At 60.2% G+C, this 27,943-nt stretch overlaps 1 protein-coding gene across 3 annotated transcripts in view; it reads left to right on the top strand.

Annotated features, from left to right (window-relative positions):
* The window catches only part of WNT3A (Wnt family member 3A), a 42,011-nt gene extending 19,165 nt beyond the window's left edge, over positions 1-22,846 (top strand). The window contains exons 3-5 of one of the 3 annotated variants that reach the window (XM_070571715.1): positions 14,630-14,895; positions 20,671-21,099; positions 21,530-22,846. In XM_070571715.1, coding sequence (XP_070427816.1) covers positions 14,630-14,895; positions 20,671-21,099; positions 21,530-21,898 — 1,064 coding nt within the window. In that variant the 3' untranslated portion in view covers positions 21,899-22,846. Of the gene's footprint in view, positions 1-14,629; positions 14,896-20,670; positions 21,206-21,529 lie in introns of those variants that run through there. The other 2 variants (XM_070571712.1, XM_070571714.1) reach the window with 2 other exon arrangements.
* Positions 22,847-27,943: the final 5,097 nt, after the last annotated feature.

Raw genomic sequence — 27,943 nt, 5'->3', positions numbered from 1 at the left:
TATTGGTGACAGGATGGCCAAGGCCACGCACCTCTCCCACATACCTGCTTCCCTGTCTTGGAAAGGGCAACCCCATCCTTCTGTTACTTAGGGTCGCCCATGGCACCTCTCCATTGTGAGTCCCATCAGCAATACCTTCAGTGTCAATGCGGCATCTGGCCACCCCCACCAGGCCCAGCTATCCTGACACCCTGCGTGATCACAGTGGCTCCCATGCACCTGCTCAAGGCCATTCCCAGTGTCCCTGCGGCCAAGAGAGTCAAGTCAGGCCACATCCCTCCTTCGCTCAGCCCCTCCAGGGCTCCCAGCTCTCTCGAATCCTCTGGCCCTGCTGCCTCGTTTTCCTCTTCCTCTCTGTCCGGCCTGTGCTCCTCTCCGGCCTCCTGGCTCCTTCCCAAACACCAAGCACAGCTCCATCCCCAATTCTTTGCCATCACATCTGTCAGCCTCCCTGTGACCCCTGCAAGGCCCACACTGGCTGCCTTGCGGGCACGTGGTCAGTGAAATGGGAGAAACAGTCAGCCCTGCTCAGAACCAACAGCAACCCAGCAGAGGAAGGAGGGAGGGCAAGAGAGTCAGGGAGGAAGATGCACTGGGCCCTGGACTACCGCGCATGTGGACGTGGGTCCTGAGAGGGAAGCTAAGCATTGTGTTGAGGGGTAGCGGGGACTGACAGCGTCTGTTTAAGGGCCTGTGTGACCTTGACCTGAGGTCGACTTGCTTCCTGGAGCATCAGCATTCCCCATCTACAAAATGGGAGAATGTCGTCACTTGACTGACTACGCAGAGCTGCTGGTCAGGGTAATTATGTGGCAGCTCCACGCAGGGACAGCTGTGCCGTGAGTGGGAGGGGTTAGGTCCACAGGGGATGTGGCACATTAGGCATGTGTGTGAGTGTCTATGCATGCATGTATGTGCATGTACGTGTGTTCATGTATGTGTGGGTGTGCGTGCATGTGTACATGTTGTGATGCACGTGTGTGAGTATGCACACATGTGTGGTGCAGTTGCTGCCCACAGGGGTCCTGTGCTGTGCCGTGGCTGGTGGTGGTGTGGGCCAGGGTGGCCTGTTCAGCCTGTGCACGGTGGCCCAGGGCCATCTGGGCTCCTGGCTCCCAAGCCCTGATGGGGGTGCTTAGGGATCCCACTCCCCGGGGGAGAAGGAAATGGCAGGATTTCAGGAAGAACGCAGGAGCCTGTCCCACCTAGAGAGGCCACCATCTGGGTGGTGGAGAAGGGCTGTCTCCAGGGGTGCAGGGAGGGAAATGTGGTTTTACTTCTGGACTCTGTTCTACCCCCTGGGCCACACGTCTGTCTGTGCTGTCCTGATTCCCACAGCTCCGCGGTAAGTCTGAAGTCAGTAAGTGGGAGCCCTCCACTCTGGTCTGCTCTTCCAAGATTGTTCCGGCTGTTCAGGGCCCCTTAGGATTCCACGTGCATTTTAGCATCAGTTCATCAATTTCTGCAAAAGGCCTTGGAATTTTAGGGATTGCATTGAATCTGCAGGTTGATTTGGGGGGTACTGCCATCTTAACAGTATGGAGTCTTCTGATCCGTGAACGTGGGATGTCTTTCCATTTGTTTAGGTCTTCTCTAATTCTTCTCAACGATGCTTTGTAGTTTTCAGCGTACGAATCTTGTACTTCTCTGGTTAAATCTATTCCTAAGTATTGTAAGTGGAATTGTTCTCAATCTCATGTTGCTGACGTACAGAAGTGTGACTGAGTTCTAGCATTGATCTTGTCCTCTGCAACGTTGCTGAAGTTTCGTCAGTTCTAACAGGTTTGACGTGTTCCTTGGGATTTTTATGTCATTTGCTAACAGAGACAGTTTTACTTCTGCCCTCCCACCTGGACATCCTCCGTTTCTTTTTCTTGCTCAGCTGCCCTGGCTGGAGCCTTCAGGACGATGTCGAAGAGCAGTGGGCAGAGTGGGCACCCTGATATCCTCCTGGTCTTAAGGGAACAGCTTTCAGTCTTTCACTACTGGCTGTGATGTTAGCTGAGGGCCGTTCTGTTCTTAAGATTCACAGATCTAGATGTGAGTTTCCTCATTCACATCAATAAATAGATAACATACAAGAGTTTGGATATAATGTCTCTTGGTTCTTTGAATTTTTTCTGAGTAATGTGTGCCAAAATCACAAGTGATCATCAAAAAGTTATGAAAATCTTTCAGCTCATGACTCAGTCAAGTCCTCTTTCATTCTGTGGGAACAAGGAGCTGCAAGCACCTGATTGGCACAGGTCTTGGGACCCAGTCGTTATGACGACCCCAGGGCTGGACATGTGCCCAGGGGGTCTAGTGGGAGCCGGTGGTCCTGGAAGGGGAGGCGGGAGAGGAGGTGAGGGTGCTCGGAGCCACCACACCATCTAAGGGCCTGCCCGTTTCCATGCCCCGCGGGACTCATGGACCTGCCTCGGAGACCCCTGGTGCACAGCATTGCCCTCCCTCCCACAGGCCCCTCCATTCTCTTCACATTCCTACGTTGGGTACCATCATCCTCGGCTCCAAGCTCACAGTCCCAAGCCCCGCCAAGCCCCTCGAGCACCTCCTTCGGGCAGCTGTGGGGTCCTGAGGTCTGACTGTGGCCTCTGTGCCCACTCCCTGCCACACTGCCCTTCTTCGGCGTTACCCTCCCCAGAACAGCCAGGCCCTCTCCCCAAGGTGGGCCGGCTCCCTATGCTTCAGACGCCGGCTTCGCAGGCCTCCGCTGTGCAGAGCGGCTGCCCCTCACCCTCACTGCCTGCATTGGACCCCTGTCAGTCTGGCAGTCCAGTCTCTGTGGTCCTCATCCTCTCCAGCTCCTTCAGCTTTGGGGGACAGCTCCAGGCCCCAAAGCAGCTCTGTGCTTCCCAGCTCTGTCCACTTCTGCCAGTACCGTCACTCTCCCTGGGCCCCGCGGGCACTCATGGGTCTGTGTGGGCCCCGCCACGTGCAGCACAAGTGCACAGCGGGCCTATGGGCAGTTGCGAGGGGTGGGTGCTTTGTGAGCAGGTGCTGAGCGGGTGACAAAGATGAGCATACGCCTGGGGTCCTGAGGGCCGGCTCCCCTGGGAGGGGCCCCTGAGCTGGATCTCGAGGGTTTTCTCTCTTTCTTTAGAACATGTACACGCTGCTTTCCGGGCCACATGCTGTGTTTTTCACACAGCAGCAAATCCAGTCCTAACACCCACCCCCTGAGCCAGCGCTACGGTCACAGTGAGGAGACCGGCGCCACAGGGGCCAGGCCAGGACTCTTGAGGATGCCCCAGCCTGTGAGGCGTCTGCAGGCTTTTCTGGGAGTGTGGGCCCTTTTCCCCTGCACCCCCGCACTTCCTCAAAAGCCTCTCCGCGAGTCTGAGCTCCAGCAGGCCCCGGGACTCTGGTGCAGCCTCAAAGTTTAGCCCCCTGCCCCCCATGTCCACTCTCCCGTGTCCACCCCCATGTCTACTCCCACGTCCAGTCTCCTACCTCTGCCCCATGCTCCCTCAGGCCCTCCTGCCTTGGCTCCCATGCCCTTACCACTGAATAGGCAGGAGGAAGCCCCTCCCCCTCACATGCCACCAGGGCTGAGAAATGGCCCGATTCCTTGTGGCCACGGAGCTGAATGGCCGGGAGGAAGGAGCCTGCCAGGTACCCCAGAGAGGCCAGCTCTGGGAGGCCATTGTGGAGGCCCCACCTGCCCTGGCTGCACTCACTGTAATCAATCTGATTGGATTAGGGTGAGGGCAACCCTAATCGTGTCAGAGGTCACCGGGCTTTGTGGCAGGGTCCACGAGGCACCTAGCCACCCCTGCTGAGGCAGCCTCGTTGAACAGAGCTTATTGCCGCCCGGCCCAGCCCAGTGTGGACATGTGCGAGTGTGTGCATGTGTGTGCAAGTGTGCAAGCTCGTGTGCGCCAGCGTGTGTGGATGTGAGAGACAGGGCATGAACTCACACCTCCTGCTTCAAGGCCATTGGCCTGGCCTGGGCGGGGCTGGGCCCAGTGGCCCCCTCAAAGCGCCGTGTGGAAGGAGGGCTGGGTGCCGGAGTGAGCCTCGGCTCTTGCTTCAGGAGGCGGCAGGACCGCGCAGCCCGGTCGTGGGGCAGAAAGCATTTGAAGAATCTTGAGTGCATGGAGGCTGGCGTGATCGCAGCTTATCTGTCCCGGGCGGGCCCTGGCACCTGGAGGGCCTGCTCCCCCGAGGGCTGGCTGACACCCACTCTCGACCCCCACGAGGTGAAGGAGGGAGGAGGCTGCTGGCTGGGGAAGGCGGCTCTGGGTTCAGTGCCAGTAGACACACCTAGAGGAGGCCCAGCCAAGGCTGCACCCCTGAGGAGCTTGGTGGACGCGGCCAGCCCCAGGTCCAGGCCAGTGGGATCTCTGGTGACCCGTGGCTTCTTCAGGAGCTGGGCTCTTGGCCGGGTGGAGCATTTCACCCCAGACAAGTGGAAGGCGCCGCAAGGGTGATTCGCCCAGTGTGGAGCAGGGGGCCTTGGTGCCTCCCCCCATTGGGGTGAGTGGGCAGGCATGGCCCCCAGCTTCATGGTCAATGACCCCTGAACGCTGGGCCCCAGCCGAATCCATCCACTAGCTCCGGGACCTTGATGCCGGCAGGGACAGGAGCTCTGGGTTCAGTGGCTTGTCCCAGGACCCCAGCCTGGGCCTCAGTGGCTTCCTGAATGAGGAGACTCATCCTGGCCTCTGATCCCAGCACATGAGCCACCATGGCTCCCCGTGGGGTCCCCGGCCAAGAGGACACAGGACCTGTCCCTGTCCAGGGGTGTCCCCAGCCACCCTGGGGGCCAGATGCCCGCAGAGCTGTGCCAGCCCTCACTATGGGGTCTGCACCTGGACCTCACCCTACCTGGGCAGCTGAGTTGGGGGCCTGGCTGACCCCCTCAAAGGACATCCTGTCAGAGTCCCAGCCAGCTCCCTAAGACCCCATGAGCCCCTGGGGGCAGAGTCCGGGGTGTCAGTCAAGTTCTCAGCAGCCAAAGCTGGGTGCCGTCCTCTGCCCACCCCCATGCCAGTGTGGGTCAGCCCTGGGAGCAGCCCTTGGGCTTCCCGGTTCGCCCTGGGCAGCTGGGCTGGGGAGGATCAGGAGGAGGACACACAGCCGCCGCTCCCAGGCAGAGCCCCTTCCCGCGGCCGGCTCCAGGGGGTGGTCTGCCGGCCTCCCTGCGGAGGGGCCGGCTGCAGGCACGGGGCTGGGGCAGGGCAGCAGGGACGGCACAAGCCGAGGGCTCGGGGGCCCTGAAGGAACCAGCGTCCGGAATCGAGGTTGCGACCCCTGACCCGCATCGGAAAGTGTTTCGGCTCCGGCGGCTGGGGTCTCCCGCTCTCCCGCCTCCCGTATATCATTAACTCTCCCCAGCGGGAGGGTGTAAGGGGCAGGAGAGCGCCGGCCGCCCGCGGCGCCCGCGCGGAGCACAATGTCCCCGCGACGACGACAAGATTAAGCACGAGACAGGAGCGAGACGCCGCCGAGGTTCACACGCCCTCGGAGCGCGGGCCGCAGCGTGTGAACGGCGCGCCCCTCGCGCCGGCCCTCGCGCGCATACCTCCCGGTTGCCATGACTGGCTCGCCATGGCCTAATCGCCGACCGGGGGGAAGTTCACATAAAATGTCGCGGGCCATTGTGGGCCTAACGCGGCGTGGCAGTGGCTCACAAAGCCGGATTCATTAGCCCAGCAGGTATCGGGCGGCCGCGGAGGGGCGCGGGCGCATTCCGCTCTCAGGTGGCCCTCCTTTGTGCGGGCGGCCGCGGGAGCGCCGCTTGCCGTCGCGCCGCCGCTCCCGACCCCGCTTCGGGACCAGGGAAGTCCGGCGCCGGGGGAGGGGGTCCGCCTGCCGCCGGGGCTTCAGCCAGGCCTCCATCTGTCCAGCGGCGCCGCGGGACCACAGTCCCTCCCTCGCGTTGGGGCATCGGTGGGGGCAGAGGTGCCAACCCACCGAGTGCTCCAGAGGTGCCCCCGGCTCCTCTCCTGCCAGGCGGGGAGAGTTGTGCGCGCCCGGGGAGGCTGGGAGGCCGCCAGGAGGAGGGACGGCTGCTGTGCACCGCACGCCCCCGCCCCGGGGCCTCGGGTGTGTGCTGGGGGTGCAAGGTGGGTGAGGGCACCCCAGTTCTCTCCCTGACCCTCGGCTGATGCTCTGTGGGGGCGGGAGCAGAGGGAGGCCCGACGAGGCTCAGCACTGCCGCTGTTTCCCCACCCCAGGCTCTCCACAGGCCCCTTCCACCATCACAGCAGTCGCCCGGAGGAGCCTGCCAGGAGCACCAGGGAGGACTCCCCAGGGCCTGGGCCAGGTGGGGCCAGCTGTGGGATGGGGGTTTGCCTGCACACCTGCAAGAGAGGGGACACAGCAGGACATGCACAGGGAGCATCTCCGTGAGGTGTAGGGTGGTGTGCCTGGGACTCCAGACCTCCAGCCCAGGCAAAGGTTGCAGCCGTGATTGCGAGGGCTCCTCAGAGGCAGGGGGCCTGGCCCCCTGGCTGCACCCCCTCTGCTGACATTGGGGCAGCAACTGCCAGCGCCATGGGCGTCAGGTCCAAGGTCAGCACTGCCCAGAGGAGAGATGGAGCCCAGGGCCCTGGGGACCTGGGGGAGGCAGACCCAGGAGAGGGAGGGCTGTCCTGCGGGCCAGAGGTCAGCCACGTGAGGCTCCAACTGGCTGGTCCTGCAGCTCCAGGGAGGTCACTCCCCACTGGGGCTGAGTCCGTGCCTGGCCACCAGCTAACAGCAGCTAAGCAGGCCTCTGAGCCCTAGGGCCAGTCACCGAGGACCCGGCTTCACATAGAGGCCAGGCCAGACACACAAGCCACCATGGGGATGGGGGTTGTCAGAGTGTCAGAAACCCCCCACGTTAGCCCTGTTCTCATCCCTCTGATGGGAGGAGTGTATCAGAGGTCCCAAGAATGAGCCTCAGGGGCCCCCTCCCACACACCTGCTGGGTTTGGCCACTGTCCAGAGGAGGGGCTGCACTGCCTTGGGCCCAACAGGAGCCTGGGGGCTCAGCGAGGGATGCTTTGGAATCAGCTGGGACCCTTTACAGATAGAGATGCCCCTGGAACTGTGGCCCCGGGTGCACTGGTGGGCCTGCAGTAATGCACGGCCCGGGGTGACGGCTGCTGGGGCAGCCCCAGGCCCGGTTCCCTGCCGAGCTTCCCAAGGGGGCTGCCTGGGTAGACCACAGACTGCACATCCCAGGAGCTTGACCTCACATTCAGCGGTCACGTTTGAACCACATCCCCTTCCAGAAATTTCCACTGCCTGGGGTCACCCTTGTGAGAAAAGGCCACTCCAGTGCCTCCTTAGACAGCCCCGGGCTGCCTCCTCCTCCTTATCCAGTGTCAGCCCCCACAGCCTTCCCCTCCCGGGAGAGGACAGGCAGGCATCCCCTGGCCGTCGGGTGTGGGGCCCAGCAGGGCAGTTGAGGTCCCCACTCTCTCGAGGCTGCAGCCACAGAAACAGCCTGGTAGAGTCTTGGGACCTCTTCCCGGGGGTACAAGAACCTCTCCCGGGACCCCGATCTGGGCTTAGCACTGGCTGCTGTGCAGCCTGGGGCCAGTGGCTGACTGGCTCTGAGCCTCCACATGTCCCTGGGGCTGAGAGGGCCTGTGGTGGTGGCTCAGCAGGGAGGAATGCCCTTCTTCCTGTCCAGGCCGGTTCTCTCAGGGGTGATGGAAGGATTCACTGGGCCCAGGGCAGGGCAGCCTCCAGGCGGTGCTCTCCCTTCTGTCCCTGTTGAGACAGCCTCCTGGGTGACCTCCTCATGGGAAGGTCAACCCCAGGACAGAGGCTGCGACCTATTTGTCCACTTAGGACACAGTCCGTGCTCAGTTGATAGTTGACTGGCCAGCTTCATGGTGAGATGTGAAAGACGAGGCCCTGGGAATGACTTTCTCAAACTTTCTTCAACACATGGGACTTTGGAAATATAGCCTCCTTTTCTGAAGCTAAAAGGTCCTTTTCCGAAACTGCGATAGTCATTTTTTATATCATGTAGACATATTTTATATGTCTTACCCTCTCATGAAAAAGTAACAACACCTGACTGTCCTCTTTCAGTCCCCAGATGATCTCTGGTACTTGACAAGCCCATGAAATCTAAATCTGGAAACAAAGGAATTGTTAAGATCCCTGTAGTTCTAAGTTCTGAGACCCAGGGAGGTGAAGTAACCCCCAAATCCCATCATGGGTAATGCTCCACATCCTGTATCTAGGGCTGCACTGGCCTTGGCTGTGATGGGGCCCCACCAGGTGGCTCTTCCTGCCCTCCTCCAGATGCCCAGCTCTCACCACACTGGACTCCCTCATCTGCCCCATCCTCCACATAGATGAATGGATGGGTAAACAGATGGATGGATGGACGGACGGATGGGTGGGTAGATGAAGTGATAGTGGATGGATGGATGAAGGATGGATGGTTGGATAGTGGATGGATGGATGGTGGATGGAGGATGGGTGGGGGAACGCGTGGATGAATTGATGGTGGATGGATGGTGGATGAATGGATAAACAGATAGATGGTAGGCGGATGGAAGGAAGGATAGATCACTGATAGTTTGCATGGACTCAATAAATAATTGCTAATGAGACAACAGCAAGTTTCTGGGAAGATGGTTTCCCAGTCTAAGATGCTTGTCTTACAGAACGAATTTGTCACTCAATTCCCTTTCTTCTTCCTTTCCCAACCCCTGATGGCAGTGTGGGAAGAAGAGTCCTGGGCTGAGCAGAGCAGGCCTGAGGTAGCTCAAAAGGCTTATGCAGGCTCCGTTCCAGCGACTTGGTGAACTTGCAGTGCTGGTCGTTAAGCACCCCTCCCAGTAGCACGTGTCCCCTCCTCCTCTCTTGACCTCCCACAACCTGTTGGGAAGAAGGCATTTTGCTGGTGACGGAGGTGTTTCCAGTCTCACCTCCAAGAGGGGATTCCCCTCCCACGGGCAGGATGGCTCCCCACCCCCACCAGCCGCCTCTGTTGTGTAAACAGAAGCAGGAACCCCTGAGAGAGAACTTTGCTGTGACAGGCGCTGCAGGCTCCAGACCCTGGTCCAAGTGCTGGCTGTGCCCTCCCCACCCACAACCTCAAGGGAGCCCTGTCTCCCTCTGTAAACTGAGGCTCCTGCAACCAGGGGGTCATGACCTTGTTCAAACTCCAGTGGACACCTGATAAAAGCCATGGGTTCTCAGTCCAGAGAAAGGCACCAGTTTTGAGACACTGTCATTCCTGTCATTCCTGCTCACAATGTGAGGAGGGTTCTGAACCCCCTGAAACCTACCTACAGACCACTAGGACCGCCACTGCACAGTGTCTCCTGGGCATTCTGGGGTCTTCCTTCTGCATGGCCTCAGGAGGCGCTTTAACTTTTTCTTTGGAAATTGTTGTGGACTTTGAGATGCTTTGCAGGAGAGGCAGCGAGAGTCCTGGCTGCCACCACCCCCAGCCCAGGCCTCCCTCAGTGCCGACGTCGCACAAACCCAGCTGCATCTGCCAGAACTAAGTCCCATCAGTATTCTCCAAACTCCAGGCCTTACCTAGATTTCACCCATTTCTCCACCACCGTCCCTGTCCGCCCAGCACCCATCCCAGGCCCCTCGCCCCCAGCCTTGCCCCTCCTGCCCTCGAGACTGGGAGGATTGGGCAGGGCTTGTCTGATGTTCGATGCAAGTCTTTGGCGAGAATGTCCTGGAGCCTCCTGTCAGGAGGCACGTGGCATCTGCCTGTCTGTCTGTTGCTGGTGCCGGCAACCCCAGTTGCTCTGTGAGGGGGTCTGCCCTGCTCTCTAATGCAAAGTTGCCATGTTTCCCTCTGATCTGTCAGGAACTTGGGACTGCTCAGAGACCTGTGTCTTCAGTTTAAAGCCGACTTTCTTTGCCAGAGCGAAGCATCCTGCATTTTTCTGATGGTGGTCTGGTGGTTTCTTTGCGGAGGCTTCTTCTCTCTGTGAGAAAATTGCTCCAGGGGTCCTCAGACGTCAGGACGTTGTCTGGGAGGAGCCCCCCTCCTCATCTGGCAGGAGGGGAAATCGAGGCCCACAGGTGAGGGATGTGCACAAGGTCACACAGCTGGCCGGTGACAGAGCTGGGCAGGAATGAGTTCCTCTTCCTCCAAATTGAAGGGGGAGCCCCTCCAGCCGTCCCTCTCAAGTGCGTCTGGAGGCCTTGGCTCGATAAGCAGGGATCTCCAAGCCCTTGTTCAGGGCAGGGCGAGGCCCCGGCTCAGCTCCCTCTCGGCTTATCTCAAAAGCCAGAGGGTGGGGGTGCAGAGCCAGCCCTGAGCCAGGGCAGGGCAGGCTGGGCCCCGGCTGCGGGGGGTAGTCAGGCCTTGGAGAATCGGAGCCCTGAACAGGGCCACCAAAGAGAGTGCCGTGGGGAGGCACCAGGAGTGCCCGGGACATACTGGCTCTGCCCTCCCCCCCACCCCAGCTGCTCTGGGTGGCCGAGAAAGCCACCCCATCCACAGCCCCTAACCCAGGCTCGCTGCACTTCCCGGGGGGGGCGAGCAGTGAGGAGCTGAGCCCATCCCTGCCTCCCAGGGAGGGCCAGCCTGAGTCCTTGAGAAGACAAAACAAGGACAGGGACCCTGCTGAGTGGAGGGACAGGAGGAGAAGGGGTTCGTGTCCAGCACATGCTGGCCTTCATTCTCTCGTGCCTTGGGTCAGCAGAAGGCCGCTCTAGGTCTGCCTGTGAACTGACCAGTTGTCCTATGAAAGGAAAATGGGGAGTCTTGGGAAGGCAGCTGCCTGGCTGGACTTTGGGAAAGGGGACGGTGAGGGGAGCTGTCTTGGATCCCTGCAAGGACAAGCTGAGCAGAAAGGGCAGAGAGCCAGCCCTTGGGGTGGCCCTGCCAGGTGGCTCAGACCCTGCAGCCTCCTTGCCCTCCCCTCCGACCAGGCCCTCACTCCCCAACGACCATCTGTGGGACAGGCCCGGGGCCTGGGATTGGAGACCAAAGGTGAACCAGACACAGTTGCACCTCAGGGAGCTTCCAGGCCAGGATGAATCTGGGGGCAGCCAAGCCAGGGGGTGTAGGAGGGAGCCCTGAGGGCTGCCCAGGGCCAGGCATGGACCACGCCAAGACTGCATGGCCAGACCCCTCGCCCTACCCCAGAGTGGGGACAGGGACACCGCACGAGCCTCCAGCAGAGGAGCAGCTGGAAAGAACCGCAGGAAGGACAAGCGTGGCTGGAGGCCAGGGAGTGGCTGACAGAACCCGGAGGGCAGCAGGTGGGGCAGGTGGTGGCTTGTGTGCGGGTCAAGCAAGGACACTGGGGAAACAACCTGAGAAGGGGCTGGGCAGGGCCAGATGGGCATCCGACACAGGACTTTGCCTACGGTGTGTGCGTGTGCACACATGCGTGTGTGTGCATGTGTGTCTGTGTGTGTGCAAGTGCATGCTTATGAAGTGTGTCTGTGTCTGTGTGTGCATGCATGTGTGCATAGGCATGTTTATGAGTGTGTCTGTGTGTGCGTCTGTATGCGTGCATGTGTGCATGTGTATGAGAGTGTGTTTCTGTGTGTGCATGTCTGTGTGTATGCATCCACATGTGTGCGTGAGTGTGTGTGCATGTGAAAGTGTGTCTGTGTGTGTGCATGTGCATGCACATGAGAGCGAGTGTCTGTGTGTGTGTCTCTGTGTGCATCCACATGTGTGTGAGTGTGTGCGTGTGTGTGTGTGCGTATGAGTGCATGTGTCTGTGTGTGCATCCATGTGTGAGTGTCTGTGTGCATGCATGTGAGAGTGTGTGTGGCGCACATGTGTGGACAGCAGGGAGGAAGCTGGAGGCTGGGAGTGTGGGTCCCGGCTGAGAGCCTCTTCTCTGCAGGAGGGAGATGCTGGGGGCTGGGTTGGACTCACAGGGAAGGACTGGGATGGGCAGGGGCCACCACGGAGGCTGGAGGAGCCTTCAGGTGTGGGCAGTCCTTGACCGAGCTGGCACTAGGAGGTGGATAAGGAACAAATGGGGAGTCCCTTTCTGGGTTAGTGGCTGGGTGACATGGCCCCAGAGCTTCCAGCAAGCAGCGAGAGTCCAGCCCTGCTCTGGACAGAGCCCAGGGAAGACGTGGGTGGCTGTGGCCTGCAGGAGACCATCAGGAAGTGTTGGCAAATCCACAGAGTCACCAAACGCAGGTGTGTTCGCTGCCAGGTGTAGCCAGAGGGGCATGGAGGCTGGTGCAAAGGGCCCTTCCTCAACACATTTCTCTCTGCGTATTCTTTTTTTTTAAAAAGATTTTATTTTTCCTTTTTCTCCCCAAAGCCCTCCAGCACATAGTTTTGGGTCCTTCTAGTTGTGGCATGTGGGATGCCACCTCAGCATGGCTTGATGAGCGGTGCCATGTCCGCGCCCAGGATCCAAACTGGCAAAACCCTCGGCCACCGAAGTGGAGCATGTGAACTTAACCACTCGACCATGGGGCCGGCCCCTCTTTTTTTCTTTAATAATCTTTTTTTTTTTCCTGAGGAAGATTCACCCTGAGCTAACATCTGTGCTCATCTTCCTCTATTTTGTATGTGGGTTGCTGCCACAGCATGGCTGCCAATGAGTGATGTAGGTCGGCGCTCAGGATCCAAACCTGAGAACCTGGGCCACCAAAGGGGAGTGCGCAAACTTAGCCCCTCGCCATGGGACCGGCCCCCCTCTCTGTGTATTCTTGGTATTGGAGTAAATGTGCTTTTTTCAGTGACAGGAGTGGGTGGATGTGAAGGAAGCTGTGTGGGTGTCAATGTGTGCACATTGCCAGCTGGAACCCTGTCTCGCTGCTCCCCTGCCTCTGCCTGCCTGGGCTTTGGGGCACGCATGCTTGGCTGCAAACCTGGGAGCAGGTGAGCTCATGCAGGTGGAGGAAGCATGGGGAGCAGCCCATGGCCTCTGCTCGTTCCCCAGGGTGGGGGAGCCCACCTGCCTGTCCCCCTCCCAGGATAAAAGTCCCCTGGCATTGATGTGGGGTAAGGAAGCAGTAGCTCCCCCCCCCCCCCCGCAGGATGAGAGTGTCCTGAAGCCCAAGGGGGCCCTCAGGAGCCACAGCATGGCCCAGGCCTGCTGGTGTCCAGGTCGGGACACGCAGGGCACAGGTCTCTCGCCGGCACAGAAGGCACTGCGGTCCTGTCCCCACATCCCTCCTGTTGCCTCTCCCTCCTGTGGCCCAGGCCTAAGGAGAGACAGGAGTCAGAGCCAGGGCAGATGGGGTACAGGGCCCCACGTGGCGCAGCAGAGATGCCGCAGGGTGCACCGGCAATCAGACCAAGCAAGGTTCAGCCCCAGGCCTGCAGGACTCCAAAGCGCCTAGCGTTTTCGCCCAGGTCTTTAAAATGCCATGCTCAGGGAGCTCCATGAGGTGGGCCTGCCCATCATGCTCCCTGCTGCTTCTCGCAGGGCTCGGCAAACGCAGGTGCTCCACCTGCGGAACGAGCCACACAGGACCCAGGCAGCCCCACACCCTCATCCTCCACCCAAGTGGATCGTCACTCGCTGCCCTTTCAGGGACGTTTGCACACACCTGGGAAGCTCAATGCGTTCGTCCTGTCTGGGGCCGCCTGGCTGGGAGCCTGGGTCTGCAAAGCCCAGGCTGCCCCCGAATGCCCAGCACCCCCAGCCTGCCCTTGTGGGCTCTCCGTGTAGAACACCCTGCCCACTGCTTTCCCTCTCTCAGCTTCCTGCCTGTCCTCGAGGCCAGCTGCTCTAGGCTTCTGTCTACTGGGGTCAGGCTAGCCCCACCAGGAGCACCTCTCCAAGGCAGGTCGCCCTCGATGCCCCACACACCTTGTCTGATCCTGGTCGGCCTCACCGGCTTCTTCTTCCCAAGCTGCAGCCCTCCCTGACTGCCCTTCTACAAAACCAACGCCACTTCTCCTGACTCAGTTTCCCAGGTGTGGAAGGAGGAGGCTGCCTGAGGGGGCCTGGGCAGTTCCAATACCAGCCTCTAGGGTCAGAGGTGGCCTGGACGCCGACCTCTGGAGGGCCCCCTGCAACCCTCAGCATCCCCAGGCCTGAGCGCGTGGGGCCAGCACAGGGCGGGCAAGGTGCTCACTGGAGGCCACTGGTCTTTAGAAGGTTCCAGAGGAGGCAGCCCTTCAGCTGGGCCCCCTGGTGCCTGGTGGCCAGGGTGGACAAGGAAAGGGTCGCCATGCCCCACATCACGTCCCGGGCTCATAGTTTACGCCACAGTCTCACCTGTTGGTGACATTTGGGAGCTGCATTCTGGCTGTTACAAATAAAGCTGCGGTGACATTTGCTCCCCAGTCTGGCCTGGACGCCGGTTTCCTGCGGGGTAGACACCCAGGACACGAACTGCCGGGTCACACAGTGGGTGTGATGCTTTTAAGAAGCTGCAACCCGCTTTCCAAGGGCGGCACTGGTTTCTTTCCGGCCAGCAGTGAACGAGGCTCTGGTTCCCCCGGGCCTCGCCAGCACCTGCTCTGACCCGACTTCCTGACTACAGCCATCCCGCGGATCCCCGTGAGAGTGGCGTCGGGCATCTTTTCCTGGGCTCCAGGGTCCTCGCTGGTGGACGTGCACCCTCTCCCGGCCAGCTCTGCCTCTCCACTCGGTTACTGCCGCGTGCCCGGCGTGGGGACCCAGGTCTCGGCCCAGGGAGAGGCGGCGCATGCGCGCCCACCACCTGGCCCTGCCGCGCCCGCCAACCGCGTGGCCTCTCTCCGCAGCCACCAGGGAGTCCGCCTTCGTGCACGCTATCGCCTCGGCCGGCGTGGCCTTCGCCGTGACGCGCTCGTGCGCCGAGGGCTCGGCCGCCATCTGCGGCTGCAGCGGCCGCCAGCAGGGCTCGCCGGGCGAGGGCTGGAAGTGGGGCGGCTGCAGCGAGGACATCGAGTTCGGCGGGATGGTGTCCCGGGAGTTTGCGGACGCGCGAGAGAACCGGCCGGACGCTCGCTCCGCGATGAACCGCCACAACAATGAGGCCGGGCGCCAGGTAGGTCCGCGGCTCCCGCGTAACCCGGCCCTGCGCGTGCCCGGGTGCACAGGGAGACCCCTCCGACCACGGTCCTGCGGCTCTTGAGGGTGTGCCCCAGGAGACCCCTCCAACCGTGCCTCTGCGCGTCCTGGGGTGTGCACGGGGAGCGGACCGCGCCCCTGGGGGTCCCGCTGAAATAGCTTTCTGAGCAGGGTGTATACCCTGGTCCTTTGCAGTGTGTGGCCAGGTCGGGGCAGGATGGCGGGCTGGCGGAGTGCTGTCTATGGCGGCAGACTGGGGGTCTGCTCACCTCCTGCCCAGGGCTGTCTGAAACACATCACTGTCCAGTTGCTCCACGAGGTCCAGGGCTTTCCCACAGGGTGGCAAGCCCACCTGTGGAGCTGGGGTCACAAAGAAGGTGAGACAGGACAAAGGCCTGCCCTGCAGGAGCTCCTGCACATCCAGAGAGGGAGATAGCAACGCTGCTACGGAGCAGTGTGGGAAGTTCTAGGATGAGGAAATGCACCAACTCAAGGTGACCCTGTCAGTGGAGGGGCCAGACCCAGGCCAGAGGCGGGTGAGTGGAGATGTGCAAAGTAATTGGCGCTTATCTAGGCAGGGGGCTGCCAGAAGAGCCCCAGGCAGCCCAGAGCTGAAAGACTGCACACTGGTCCTTCTGGGTAGAACGTGGAGAACAGGGGAAGAAAGACAATTTTGGGATGGACTGGCTGGCAGGGACCAAGCTGTGGAGGGCCTTGTGAGCAGTGCTGGGAAGGACAGGGTCTGAAGGTGAGTGGAACTGATGGGGCCCAACTGCTGATGGGAAGCAATGTGTATAGGGTGGGAGGGGAGATTTAGTGACACAGAGATGGCGCTGGCCTTGGCCAGTGGAACCAGGGGATTACAGAGGGCTGAAGGGTGAACAAGGACCTGTGACTTATCACAACAGGGAACTAAGTGACTGTCCTTCCTGAAGACAGGGACAAATGCAGGGAGACACAGAAAGCTCCCTGACACAGTCACCTGACTTATTGCCAGGAGGGCCGTGCAGTAAGACAGGGGGACAGTCTTCGATGAACGGCGCTCAGTCGATTGGATCACAATATGGGAGAATTAACTTTGACCCCTACTTCACACCATATACACAGTCAGTTACAAACCCAAATGGGAAAAGTAAAAGAAGAACATTTACGAGAAGACATAGCGGAACATCTCTGTGGCCTTGGAGCAGGCAGAGGTTTCTCAAACAGGCCAAAAAAGCACTCATGATGAAGGAGAAATGTAAGAATGTGAACTGTATAAGAAGAATATGTGTGCATGAAAGACACCAGCATGAGAAAGAGAAGACAACCCACAGGGGGGAGGCGCTCACCGAGGCTCTCACCAACAGATTCCCAAGAGCCGTGGAACAAAAAGCACTCTACAAAATAACGAGAAAAAGACAGATAACCAGGTAGAAAAGCTGGCTGAAAAACGGAAAGCCTCTTCACGAAAGAAAATGTAGAAATGGCCAATAGATACATGAAAATGTGCTTGATATCATTAGTCATCAAGGAAATACTGCTGGAGTCTACAACCTGGGGAGGGAGAGGGTAACAGCTGGGACAGAGCATGATGGGAGAGGAGTCCACACCCTGGGGAGGGAGAGGGCAACAGCTGGGACAGAGCATGATGGGAGAGGAGTCCACACCCTGGGGAGGGAGAGGGCAACAGCTGGGACAGAGCATGATGGGAGAGGAGTCCACACCCTGGGGAGGGAGAGGGTAACAGCTGGGACAGAGCATGATGGGAGTGGAGTCCACACCCTGGGGAGGGAGAGGGCAACAGCTGGGACAGAGCATGATGGGAGTGGAGTCTACACCCTGGGGAGGGAGAGGGTAACAGCTGGGACACAGCATGATGGGAGTGGAGTCCACACCCTGGGGAGGGAGAGGGCAACAGCTGGGACACAGCATGATGGGAGTGGAGTCTACACCCTGGGGAGGGAGAGGGTAACAGCTGGGACACAGCATGATGGGAGTGGAGTCTTCTCCAGCCTCACAGAGCTGCGGGGCCCCCTACAGTGCTGTCTCTGGGAAATCAGTGCTTGGTTTATGCAAGGACCCTGAGCAGTGAGGGAACCCTGTAGGAGGGCGGCCCCGTGCACTTCTGCAGGCTGGGGAAGGCTCTGGAGCTCAGGATGTGTTAAGGTGCTCCCAAGTTGCTGGTCCCCACACACCTAGGAAAGCAGGCGCACTCTCTTCAGAGGATGATAACCTCATGAGAGGCTGCGAAAGTTTTCTACAAAGGATTTTTCAAACACAATGTCCAACACATAATCAAAGATAACCTGTCACATGAGCTGATGCCAAATGAGCGATAATCAGTAAAAGCCACAGAAACAAGACTCCAAATACTGGAATTATTAGGCACAGATTGTGAGGAAAAATTACACTTACTTATGTTCACAAAGTGAAAGTGCCAGCTTGAGCCTTTCAGCAGGGAACTGGAAGCTATAAACACAATACAACAGATTTGGGAAAGAATCATTAGAGGTTGTAGGACTGAAGAAGGAATGGGGACTTCCAGTTAAAGATGAGAAACCAAGCGCCAGGGGTCCCTCTGCACCTCCAGGGCATTGGTGACATCAGGGCAAGCAGAGCTGCCTTCCTCTGCGCCCTCCCAGAACCTCTGACATGGCAACGAGTGAACCTGAAAATAAGTAACTCTTGAGGACACGGAAAACAGAAGGGTGACAATGGCAACAGAACTTTGAAAGCTAAAAAGCAGACAGATGAATACCTGGGTCTTAGTCAACCCAAAAATAGAGTCTCAAGCCAGTGGAGGGGAAAACTGAGAACCAACCCAAGCGTTCCCATGTCAGGGATCTTGAGAAGTAGAGGCCGCACTTTATAACCCACCAGCTCTCCTGTCCAACTCCCCGAATCCAGACGGCGCCTCTCCTTCAGCATGGCAGAAGTCTGCAGGCTTATTCTCAGAAGGGCGAGGCAGACAGTGTCTGGACTGGGGGACGCCGGGCACACCTCACAGAGGGCGAGGTTGCCCAGGTGGGAGAGTCTGTCTACACGTGAATTTCTCTTCCTAATCTCCTAACACCACAGTGAAGCTCAGTTACCTCCTGGACAGGAGAATGGAGGATTCTCCCCTGGGAATTGGATGAACCCAAGAGAAGAGACTTAAAGATACCAGCCTGGGGGTTCCCCAGAGAAATGGCGTGGCCAGGACACTGTGTGGTGAGGGCCCACATTGATGAGTTCCTCCCATGCACAGGAGCTTCCAAGTGCCCCGCTTTTAAATATGAACAGGCAGGCAAGGATCACAGACATCCAAGGACAGCCTCCAGCAACCACAAGGTACAGATCAAAACAAAGAAACAAAAGCAAAACTTGTGGGAAGAGGCATTGTAAAGAGAGATGACAACTTCAAAAACTGTCACTATCCTCAGAGAGAAAACACTGTATCCATGAAACTGGAACAGGATGTTAATTTAAAAGAACATTCAGAGGGGAAAAAACTCTTAGAAATTAAAAATGGGACAGCAGAAAGAAAACTCTGAGCAGAAAGTTTGGAAGATAGTTGAGACATCCTTCCCTTAAAGTAGAGAAAAAAAGACCAAGAGGTGGAAAATAGGAAAAATAGAAAATATGGAAAGTGTGTTCTGGCGAGACAGTGATGAGCACAGAGATGAGGAAGTTGGCAAAGAAATAAGGCAGGAAGCTTCCCAGGAGTGAAGGCCACAAGTTTCAGACAAAACAGGCCCAGTAAGTGACCAGTACAACAAAGGGGAGCCAGCATCCAGACTCACCATCATGAGGTCCAACACAGAAGGCCCCTCAAGCTTCCCAGAAGAAGGCTTGGGTTTCACGCAAGGATCAGGAATCAAGTCAGCATCAGAGTTTCCAAGAACAATGAAAGCTGGAAGGAAACGGGGCGATGCTCTCAGAACTCTGAGGGGAAAAATAAGCCAAGAATTTTATACCCAGCTAAAGAATCTTTTCAACTTTTCAAGTAGAAAATATTTGTTTTTAGACTTGCACATTTTGCAAAGTTTACCAGAAGCCTCCAAGAAAGAAGTCTCCAAGAAGATGAAAGCTTCTTAGAACACCTGGTGTGTCTGAACGTCTTGAAGAGGATATTTAGACAATCAAGGGAGAGTTTGAGGCTGAATCCATGATAAGTACTTGAAAGACAGCAACAACGAAACATTTTGCAGGAAAGGAAAAGTAATCAGAATGTATCACATGGCTCTGCTGGGTGTGACATTTAACACCCTTCCGATACCCTAGGCACCAAATAGTGACCTAACTGGGATCATGCTGTAGTTTTTAGGGCACAAAAGTGCATCAGAGTGGTGACGTGTTGAGACCTAAATCCCCTCCTCGTGGCGAGGTCAGCAGACAGCACCCAACACTGAAAATCAGGAAGCGGCAAGACACTCATCTCCCAGAGCTGCGAGGGGGCAAGGCGCTGCCTGGTGGTTGGGGAGGTGCTGAGCATGGGCAGAACTCCATTCTTCTCAGCAGGTCTTAGGAACGCTTGGACTCCAAAGCAGGTGCACATACGACTTTGATGAAAGTAAAACTGAAACCAAGCCTGAGGAGGCACAGATGGGAAGTGGCGGCTCCTCTTCGGAAAAGAGAAGAAAATGGAGATTGGACAGAACGTGAGCGGGCGATTTACAGATGCCACAGGAAAGGGACAGTGTGAGAGGGAGGGTTGAAGACACGGTGGGGGGGGGGGGTGGAGGCAGCATCTGGGCGCAGAGCCCACCCGAAGCCTTGGGCCAGCACAGTCCAGTAGGCGTGTCATGGGAGCCACATATGTAGTTAGAAATTTTCAACCACAGTTAACAAGGAAACAGGTGAAAATTTGTTTTAACACTACATTTTATTTAACCCAAACATCCAACATTTCACCGTCACAGTCATGCAAGCAGCACTAACGTGCTGACTGGGATCTTTCACACCCTCTTCTTGTATGCACTCCAGGGACTTGGGGAGCCCCGTGTGGGGTTTGCATGCACAGCACTTCTCGGTTTGGACCGGCCCCATGTCAGGGGCTCATGCATGGCCTCTGCCCACCACAGTGGACAGGGCAGCCTTAGGCCTTCTGATGAAGTCACCACATCCACCTCCTTCCCCCAAAGAGAGAAGGAAAGAGAACCTGGAGCTCCCCGATGCCACGGGGAGAAATACACGCACTCCTCCCCAGGCGCTGCTGGTTGGTCACCCTCTGGCACCCAAGCCCCACAGCCTGACCCCCAGCACTGCCTCTCTCCTCCTCTTTCCGCCCCCCTACAGTCCCCTACAGTCCGATAAACCCCGCTTCCTGGGCCCTGAAGGTGCCCTGCTCAAGCCACTCCCGTTACCCATGCTCTGGTCAGCTTCCAGCCTTGCCAGCAGCTGGTGCCTACCTCCTCCGGGCTGGGGGTCTTGGGCTCTCCTGGTGAGAATGAACGTCTTCCTGCTTGCACGCTGGCACCGCCACCCCCACACGTCACAGCCCCTTCCTTCCTTCACTGGGTCATAGCTGCTGTAGAAGTAGATGCAGCCCACGAAAGAGGGGCCCTCCTAGGCCCTGCCCTCTGGCGATCTCGGGTGCCCAGAGACGGCGCGCGAAGGGGCGGCGCTGGAGCCCACGGAGATGGCGCTTTAGCGAGCTGACAGGGGGGCCGCTTTTGCCAGGCGAGCTTGGCGGGGACTGTGGGCAAGGAGCACGGCCGAGGAGACCGGTCCCGCGCAGACCCACCGGGCGCCGGCCGGCCCTGACGCCCCCGCTCGCACGCCCCTGCAGGCCATTGCCAGCCACATGCACCTCAAGTGCAAGTGCCACGGGCTGTCGGGCAGCTGCGAGGTGAAGACCTGCTGGTGGTCGCAGCCCGACTTCCGCGCCATCGGTGACTTCCTCAAGGACAAGTACGACAGCGCCTCGGAGATGGTGGTGGAGAAGCACCGCGAGTCGCGCGGCTGGGTGGAGACGCTGCGGCCGCGCTACACCCACTTCAAGGTGCCCACGGAGCGCGACCTGGTCTACTACGAGGCTTCGCCCAACTTCTGCGAGCCCAACCCCGAGACGGGCTCCTTCGGCACGCGCGACCGCACCTGCAACGTGAGCTCGCACGGCATCGACGGCTGCGACCTGCTGTGCTGCGGCCGCGGCCACAACGCGCGCAGCGAGCGGCGCCGGGAGAAGTGCCACTGCGTCTTCCACTGGTGCTGCTACGTGAGCTGCCAGGAGTGTGCGCGCGTCTACGACGTGCACACCTGCAAGTAGCGGGCGGGCTCCGCGAGAGGGGCGGGGCTCCTCCCGGTGGGGCGGGGCTCCTCCCAGTGGGGGCGGGGCTCCCAGTGGGGGCGGGGCTTCTCCCGATACATTCTGGGCTCCTGCTGGGGGCGGGGTCCCCTGGGGTGGGGCTCCTCCCTTGGGGGGTGGGGCTCCTCCCGGTGGGGCCTGCGTCCCCTGGGGCGGGGCTCCCTTGTGGGCGGGGCTTTTGATGGGGGCGGGGTCCCCTGGGGCGGGCGCGGCTTCCCGAGAGGGGCGGGGCTCCAGGGGTGAGTGGGGCTCCTCCCCGTGGGGCGGGCTCCTGGGCGGGCTCCGTGAGGGGACTGGGTCCTGGGCTGTGGACTCAGCCCTCCATCCCCCTCCTCCCCAGCCCACCTCTTGGGTTCCATCCGCCTCCTGCCTCGTCTGTGTAGAGGGCTCTCCTGGTGGAACCAGCCGCGGAGACTCGTGCGGTGGCATCTGGTCCCTGCTTCCTCTGGGGTCTGGGGGCCAGCCTCCCAGTGCAGCGCCCTGGAACTTTTCGGGCGCCAGGAGGCCTATGGCACCCCTCCCTCGACCTGGGGTCGGCCCTATGGGGAGAGCCTTCGTCCTGCAGAGCCCCACTAACGGCACCGGCTCCGTCTGGGGGAGGAGATGGAGCCTGACAGCGGGAGGCCGAGGAGCGGCCTGGCCCGAAGGCCCCACTCTGCCCTGGCGGCCCTGTGCCCTGGCGTCAGACATCCGGGCCTCTTCCCAGTGACCGTCCCTACTGTGGCCCAGGCCCCAGCCAGGGCTCTCTAGGCCTGATCAGCTGTGCCCTCTACTTTGCAGCTGTCGCAATGTTCCACCACCTGTCCCTCCCTTCTTCCTAACATCTCCCACCTGCACCAGGTCCCTCCATCCACGGAGAGAAGCAAAGCCTGCTGACCCACCCTGCCCTTGCCTCCTTCTTGGCCTCAGCACCTCCCTCAGTCCCTCCTCCACAGCCTCTTGTAAGGGGAAGACAGGAAGGGAGCCCAGAGCCACTGGCCTGTGCCACCATCCCGGCCGCCCAGCTCCTTCACCTGCCTCGGAGGCTCACTTTGGGTTGGATCGAGTTGTTTGGGAATTTGGGGAGGATAAGCCCATGACGGTGCTGCAGACAGAGAACCCACAGCTCCAAGAGGCGTGGTCTCCCTCCTAGCCCCTCATGGCCAGGACTCGCCCCCGGGTCCTGCTGCTACGGCTATGGTGTGCCAGATCTGCCTATCACTGGCCGTTGTCCTGGAGCCTCTGGCTGGCTGCTCGGCCCTCCTCGCCTTCTGACTGGTCCACCTGGCTTGGGAACGAGAGAGGCCACTCTCCTACACCAGCGCCCACATGGACTTCCGGCCAGGTGCTGCCACGCGAGACCCCTGCTCGCTCAGCCTCTGCCACTGTGAAACGTCCCCCTACCCCTGCCCCTGAGGACCCACCCTCCAGGCAGGAGGAGCCTCGTGCATACCCCTCGGGGGACTCGACCTTCCTCTGCCTTGAATTTTGCATTTTTGTTTTAATTTTATTTCCGATGCTGCTATATCCACCATACACTGGAGCTAGACAAACAGATGTGTTGTTGTTTTTTTCCTTTTCTTTCTATGAAAGAAATTATTTTAGTCATAGCTTGTGAGTTGCAAACAACGGGGAAAGTGACAAACAAAACAAAAAAAAAGAAGAAACAATCAAACAAGCCTGTGAACTGTGCTGGATTTCTGGTGGTGGGTCTCAGGCACGGGGGCTGGATGGGCGACGCCATGGGCCAGGATGGGAGGAGGCAGCGGCTTGAGTAGCTCGGAGACTCCTGGAGACTCCTGGGGACTCTGCCGTGGTCTCCAGAGCTGGAATTCCAAGGGAGGGAAGAGGGGCGGCCACACCAAGGAAAGGAGGAGGCAGCCGGTAGTCTTGAGGTCTGGGGCTAGACTAGAGACCCAACGGAAGTCTCCGGTGGGGGCAGAGAAAGCACAGCGGCCGCCTGCACAGCGGCACACACGTCCACCAAGCCAGACATGCCACTTCCCCAATGTCCACCTTCAATGCCAAGCTTCACTTGGCCGACAGCCAGGCGCTGGCTACGTGGCCATGCTTTCTGGGCTTGGGGATGTGGCCCCTGTGTGGGGACCCCATCTCGGCCCACCACAGGGCACCCCAGAAGCCCGCTCTGGCTGGGAGGTGAGGCATGCTCCCTCAACCAGAGGCCCACCCACCGGGAGCCTGGGAATCAGGCGGCACTTCTCCTGGGCCTGGCCTCCTCCTGCTGCCTGCAGAGGCCAGCTTAGTCACTGTCGTAGGGCTGGAATCCAGCTTGGAGGCCATGAGGACATCCCTCACTGACAGCAAGCCACTGCACGAGGCCAAGACCCTCAGGGGCTCCTGGTCTGCCCCTGTCCATCTCAGTCCAGGGGCCAAACTGCCCCTGAACCCCCGAGCCCCCTCACCCACCACAGGGCATAGCTCAGGCATGCAAGGCTGAGAGTGTAGGGTTGCCCCAGCACCCAGCACCATGCCCAGGACCTCGGGATGGGGATGGGGCGGCCCTGTCTTTGGGAGCCCTGTGCATGGGCCATTTGCTGGAAGGGAAGATGCCTTGCGGGGAGGGTGGTGGGAGGCCCATGCTTGCTGAAGGTGGAGGGAGGGAAGCCCACTCATGGGGTGAAGAGGGACGGCGATCTGCGTGGCTTTGCATGCAGGGTGGAGGGACACATGAGAAGCTCGGGACACCCTCAAGGACTGACAGAAGCAGCCCCTGCCCAAGCAGCTCATCGCCACCCAGCTTCCTCCAGGGGGCCCAGAGGTGCCCCCAGGTCTCAGTGGAGGATAGCCCCTGCTCTGGTGACATGCACCCAGGCTCCCCTGCCCCCCACCCCACTGGGCCCTTCAGCTCTGCTGCCCACTGCCTGTCTCCCCACCACCTCTCTTGGGCACAGACACCAACCTCATCCCCACCTGGGCACCCACGCCTGCCCTGGGTCAGCTCTGTTCCCAACAGACACTTGACCAGGGGTTCCCTGGGCACAACCCTCCCGCAGCTGGAGCATCAGGGCCACACAGTGCCCCTGAGGCACAGGAAAGAAGGACCACCCTCCACCAACAGAGAGCCATGGCTGGCTGAACAGGGGTCTTGGACAGGGGAGACCCAGGGAGGTCAGGGGGTCCTGGACACAGGGGTGCATATGCAGAGCAGGGGGTCCTGGACTTGGGGTGAGACACAGGGAGGTCAGGGCTCCACATGGAGAGTGGGGGGACATGGATGGGGGGTGCAGACCCAGGGCAAGCGGTCCTAGAGACCCAGGGAGGTCGGGGGTATCCACCCTGGACAGAGTCCCGCGCCAGGAGAGAGCCATGGGAGAGGGTGGGGAGCTGCCTGTTGGGTGGAGTGGCGGGTGGGTGCACCTCGAGGGCAAGAAAAGCCTGGTGGTGGAAGGTCATGGCCTTGTCCCTCAAGACAAGGCCTGGGGTTCCCCCAGCCTCCCCTCCATCCCCTACTGGCCATACCGGTCTTTGCTGGAGGCTCCAGGCCACCAAAGACAGAGCTGGACGGGGCCCAGCAGGGCGAAGGGACAGGCTGCAGACCCAGGGCTCCAGACTCTCAGCATCCCTCCCACCCACCTGAAATCCTGCATCAGCTCCTGAGGCCTCATGTGCCCACACAGCCATGTCCCACCCCAAGCCCACGGCCTCGTGCTGGCTGCTCTCCCACCAGGACCATTTCAGGCTGGGCCACCCACTGCTCTGGGGCTGCAGCTGACCACCAGGGATCCAGCTGAGGCCCCGACGGTCAGCCAGGGCCAGACAGGCTGCAGGCGGATGCTCTATAAAGAGGGAGCTGGGGATTAAGTGCACAGGGCAGTGACTCCGAGGCCAGAGAACAGGCAGCCCATCTCCCCACGGGGTGAGCCACCAGCAGGGGCGCCCCTGAGCCCACACAGCCTGCCAGGCCATCCTGGCCAATAGAGCCAGATAGGACACTCCCCACAGGGGTCAAGCCTGGAGGTGGGGATGCCTCCCCAGAGCATCCGTGGGCACTGTGCGTGCACAGCCAGCACAGCTGGGAGCACCCCTGACTCAGGCCTGGGCAGGAGCAGCCCTAACTGGCACCTGCTGGGAACCAGGTACTGGGGCTCCACAGATGAAAGGGCCAGAGAGAGGGGTGGGCAGGGGTGTGGGCATGCCCATAGAGTCACAGGGGCCACAAGGCCAGGCGTGTGAGGGGACTGGAGCCCCAACACTTGGAGACAAGACGGGGCCACCCAGAGGGAAAGACACAGAGGTAGGTTATGCCTGTCTGGCCCCCACACCTCTGAGTCACAGGACTGCAAACCCCCAGTATCCAGGCTCTGTCCCACTAGGGCCCAGAGAGGGGCCGACACTGGCCTGGGAATACACAGCGTATCAGGGACCCTTCTCCAGCTTCTGGGTGCCAGGCCTGAGGCCCCCTGCAGGCCAGGAGCAGGACCACAGTGGAGAGGTCCCAGCTCTCCGGAGGTGAGGCACCAGGCCTGTGCTGACCTGGGGCCAGGCCCCCTACCCTCACACCATAGCTCCAGGGCAGAGAGGGGCAGAACCTCACTGAAGAGGGCCTGTGGGGCCACAGGACAGGCCCCAGTGTATGGACAGGGGCCTGGGAAGAGCCTGAATGAGTGAGGAGGTGAAACCCTCAAGTTCCCACTGGCCAGGAGCAATCCCTGCCCCTCTCCAGGCCTCAGTTTCCCTCCCCTGCAAGAGGAAGTGGGATGAGGGGTCTCCCCAGGGTGTCTCTGCTCCTGCCCTTTGCTGACATGGGATGTTCCATCAGGAGCCCCCTCTGGAGCCTGCCTGGCCCCCAAGCTCCCCTGTACCACTACTCAGGGGGAAGGCAGAGCCCAGGCAGCCCACGGCCTCAGAGGCGGCCTCTGGGGCGTTAACAGCCCCGCCTGCCCCCTGGCTCTGGAAGAGGGCGGAAGTGGGCCTGGCGGGCCTGTTCGCAGGTAGTTGAGACAGGGGAGGAATAACCATATTAAAGGCCCGGAGGTGGCGGGGCCTCGCCCACCAGGGCCCCCTCGCCCAGCCCCCTGCAAATCTCACACTCCTGGGGCAGCAGCTTTGAAGTCCTGGAGCGGGTGTGGCCGGCCCCCTCCTCCAGGCCCCAGGGCCCTGCCTCCCCCGGAATCCCACTTTCTGGGCTCTGGGGCCTGGGTTTCCTCCCTTCAGGGACTCAGAGCCCCGCAGTGCTGGGCTGGGACCACCAGGGCAGCAGGTACAGGACCACTCCAGGCCTCCAGGCCCAGGAGGGAGGGCTAGCGACGCCCAGCCGCGGCTCTGGGCCCCATGTCCTGATGCTCCTCCCCCAGCAGGGCCTGGGCCCAGTGGACTTCAAGGCTCCATTGGCCTGGCCTTTGCCCTGCCCAGGGCTCTGGTCTGGGGACACAGTCCTGCCCTGGGGCCTGGTCTGTGGGACACGGCCCTGCCCTTGGGTCTCTCCTGATGGCCTGCATGGCCCCACTCCCTTGGCTCGCCCTACTGTGGCCTCCACTCCCAGGCCCCACTTTCCAGAAGCTGCCCAACCCTCTTGCCTGCTGCCCATTGCCCTGTTGGGACCCCATTTCCCTTCATGACACCTTCTGGGAGGACACCCAAGATCAGGGCACTCTGAGGCTCGGGCTGGAGGTCAGCAGCCTCCTCTCTAGCAGCCCCTTGGCCTCCCGGCCCGAGCAAGAACTGGGTGCCTGACCTGCCAACACTGCCCTCCAGCCCCATAGCCAGGTACTACCCAGAGTTCAAACTTGGTCTGGAAGGTGCGTGGCCTCCCAGGGCGACACTGAAGGCTGGGGGAAGGAGAGGGCCTCCCTCCCACCCCGCCTGGCAGGGGCTGTCGGCCCTCCAGTCCATAGGCACCAGCCGGTAAACTGAGGCCTGCTGGAAGCGGCCCCTCCGCCCGGCGTGAGCTCGTGCAAGTGAGGCCATCCTGTTTCCTCCTGCCCTGTGCTACATAAAGTGAGGGAAGGGAAGCAGCTAAGGGAGGACACTCCCACCCACTCCTCTCCTCGCCCCACCAGGTGACCTTGGCCGCCAAGAGTGGGTGGCTGCTTGGCCACTTTCTGGATCACCTGAGAGGGCTTCCAGGAGGAGATGAGTGTGGGGCGCAGTTTCCAAGGCTCCAACATCCTCGGACCAGGCCCCTTAGGCCTCCTATGCCTCTGAGAGTCCATCCCTGACGATGCCAGGGCCGGAGTGGGGGCTGCCAGGGCTCTGGGGAAGTCCTGGGGAGGGCCCCAGCCTGGGACTGCCACCCCCCACCTGGCAGCTGGGGCAGGAGCTAGTCAGAAGGTGCTAATTGATGTTTAGCTCTGGGCTGGCTCCTCGCTCAGGTCCTTCTCTCCTCTTTTTTATTTGAGTCTCTGGAGCGCACGGTAAACAGTCATTTGGCTCTCGGGGCCCCGCAAATTGGTGTTTATGGTGTAAGGACCAGGACTCGTCCACCCAAACACGCCCGGCCGCTGGGAGGGAGGCGCTGGGCTGGCAGGGAGACCCGGCCCCGGGGCAGCCTTCCTCCAACCCAGAGCAGCAGGCCGGCCTGCTCCTGCAGCCCCTGCTCGCGCAGCCCCGTCCGAGGCCAGGGCCCGACTAGCTCACTCACCAGCAGTGGGCTGGCACTGGCCAGAATCCTGCTGGCAGAGTGCTTGTGTGGTAGGAGGTGGCCAACACCTGGGTCATTGCATTTAATCCAGGAAGGCTTCTAGGAGGAGGCAAGGCTTCTGTGGCAGACAGCCCCCTCCAAAGGGAGCTCCAAAGGCTGCCTGCATCCTCTGGC

This window comes from Equus przewalskii, chromosome 13 (assembly GCF_037783145.1).
Source record: "Equus przewalskii isolate Varuska chromosome 13, EquPr2, whole genome shotgun sequence".
Classification (NCBI taxonomy): domain Eukaryota; kingdom Metazoa; phylum Chordata; class Mammalia; order Perissodactyla; family Equidae; genus Equus; species Equus przewalskii.
This window is presented reverse-complemented; position numbering and strand designations above follow the sequence as displayed.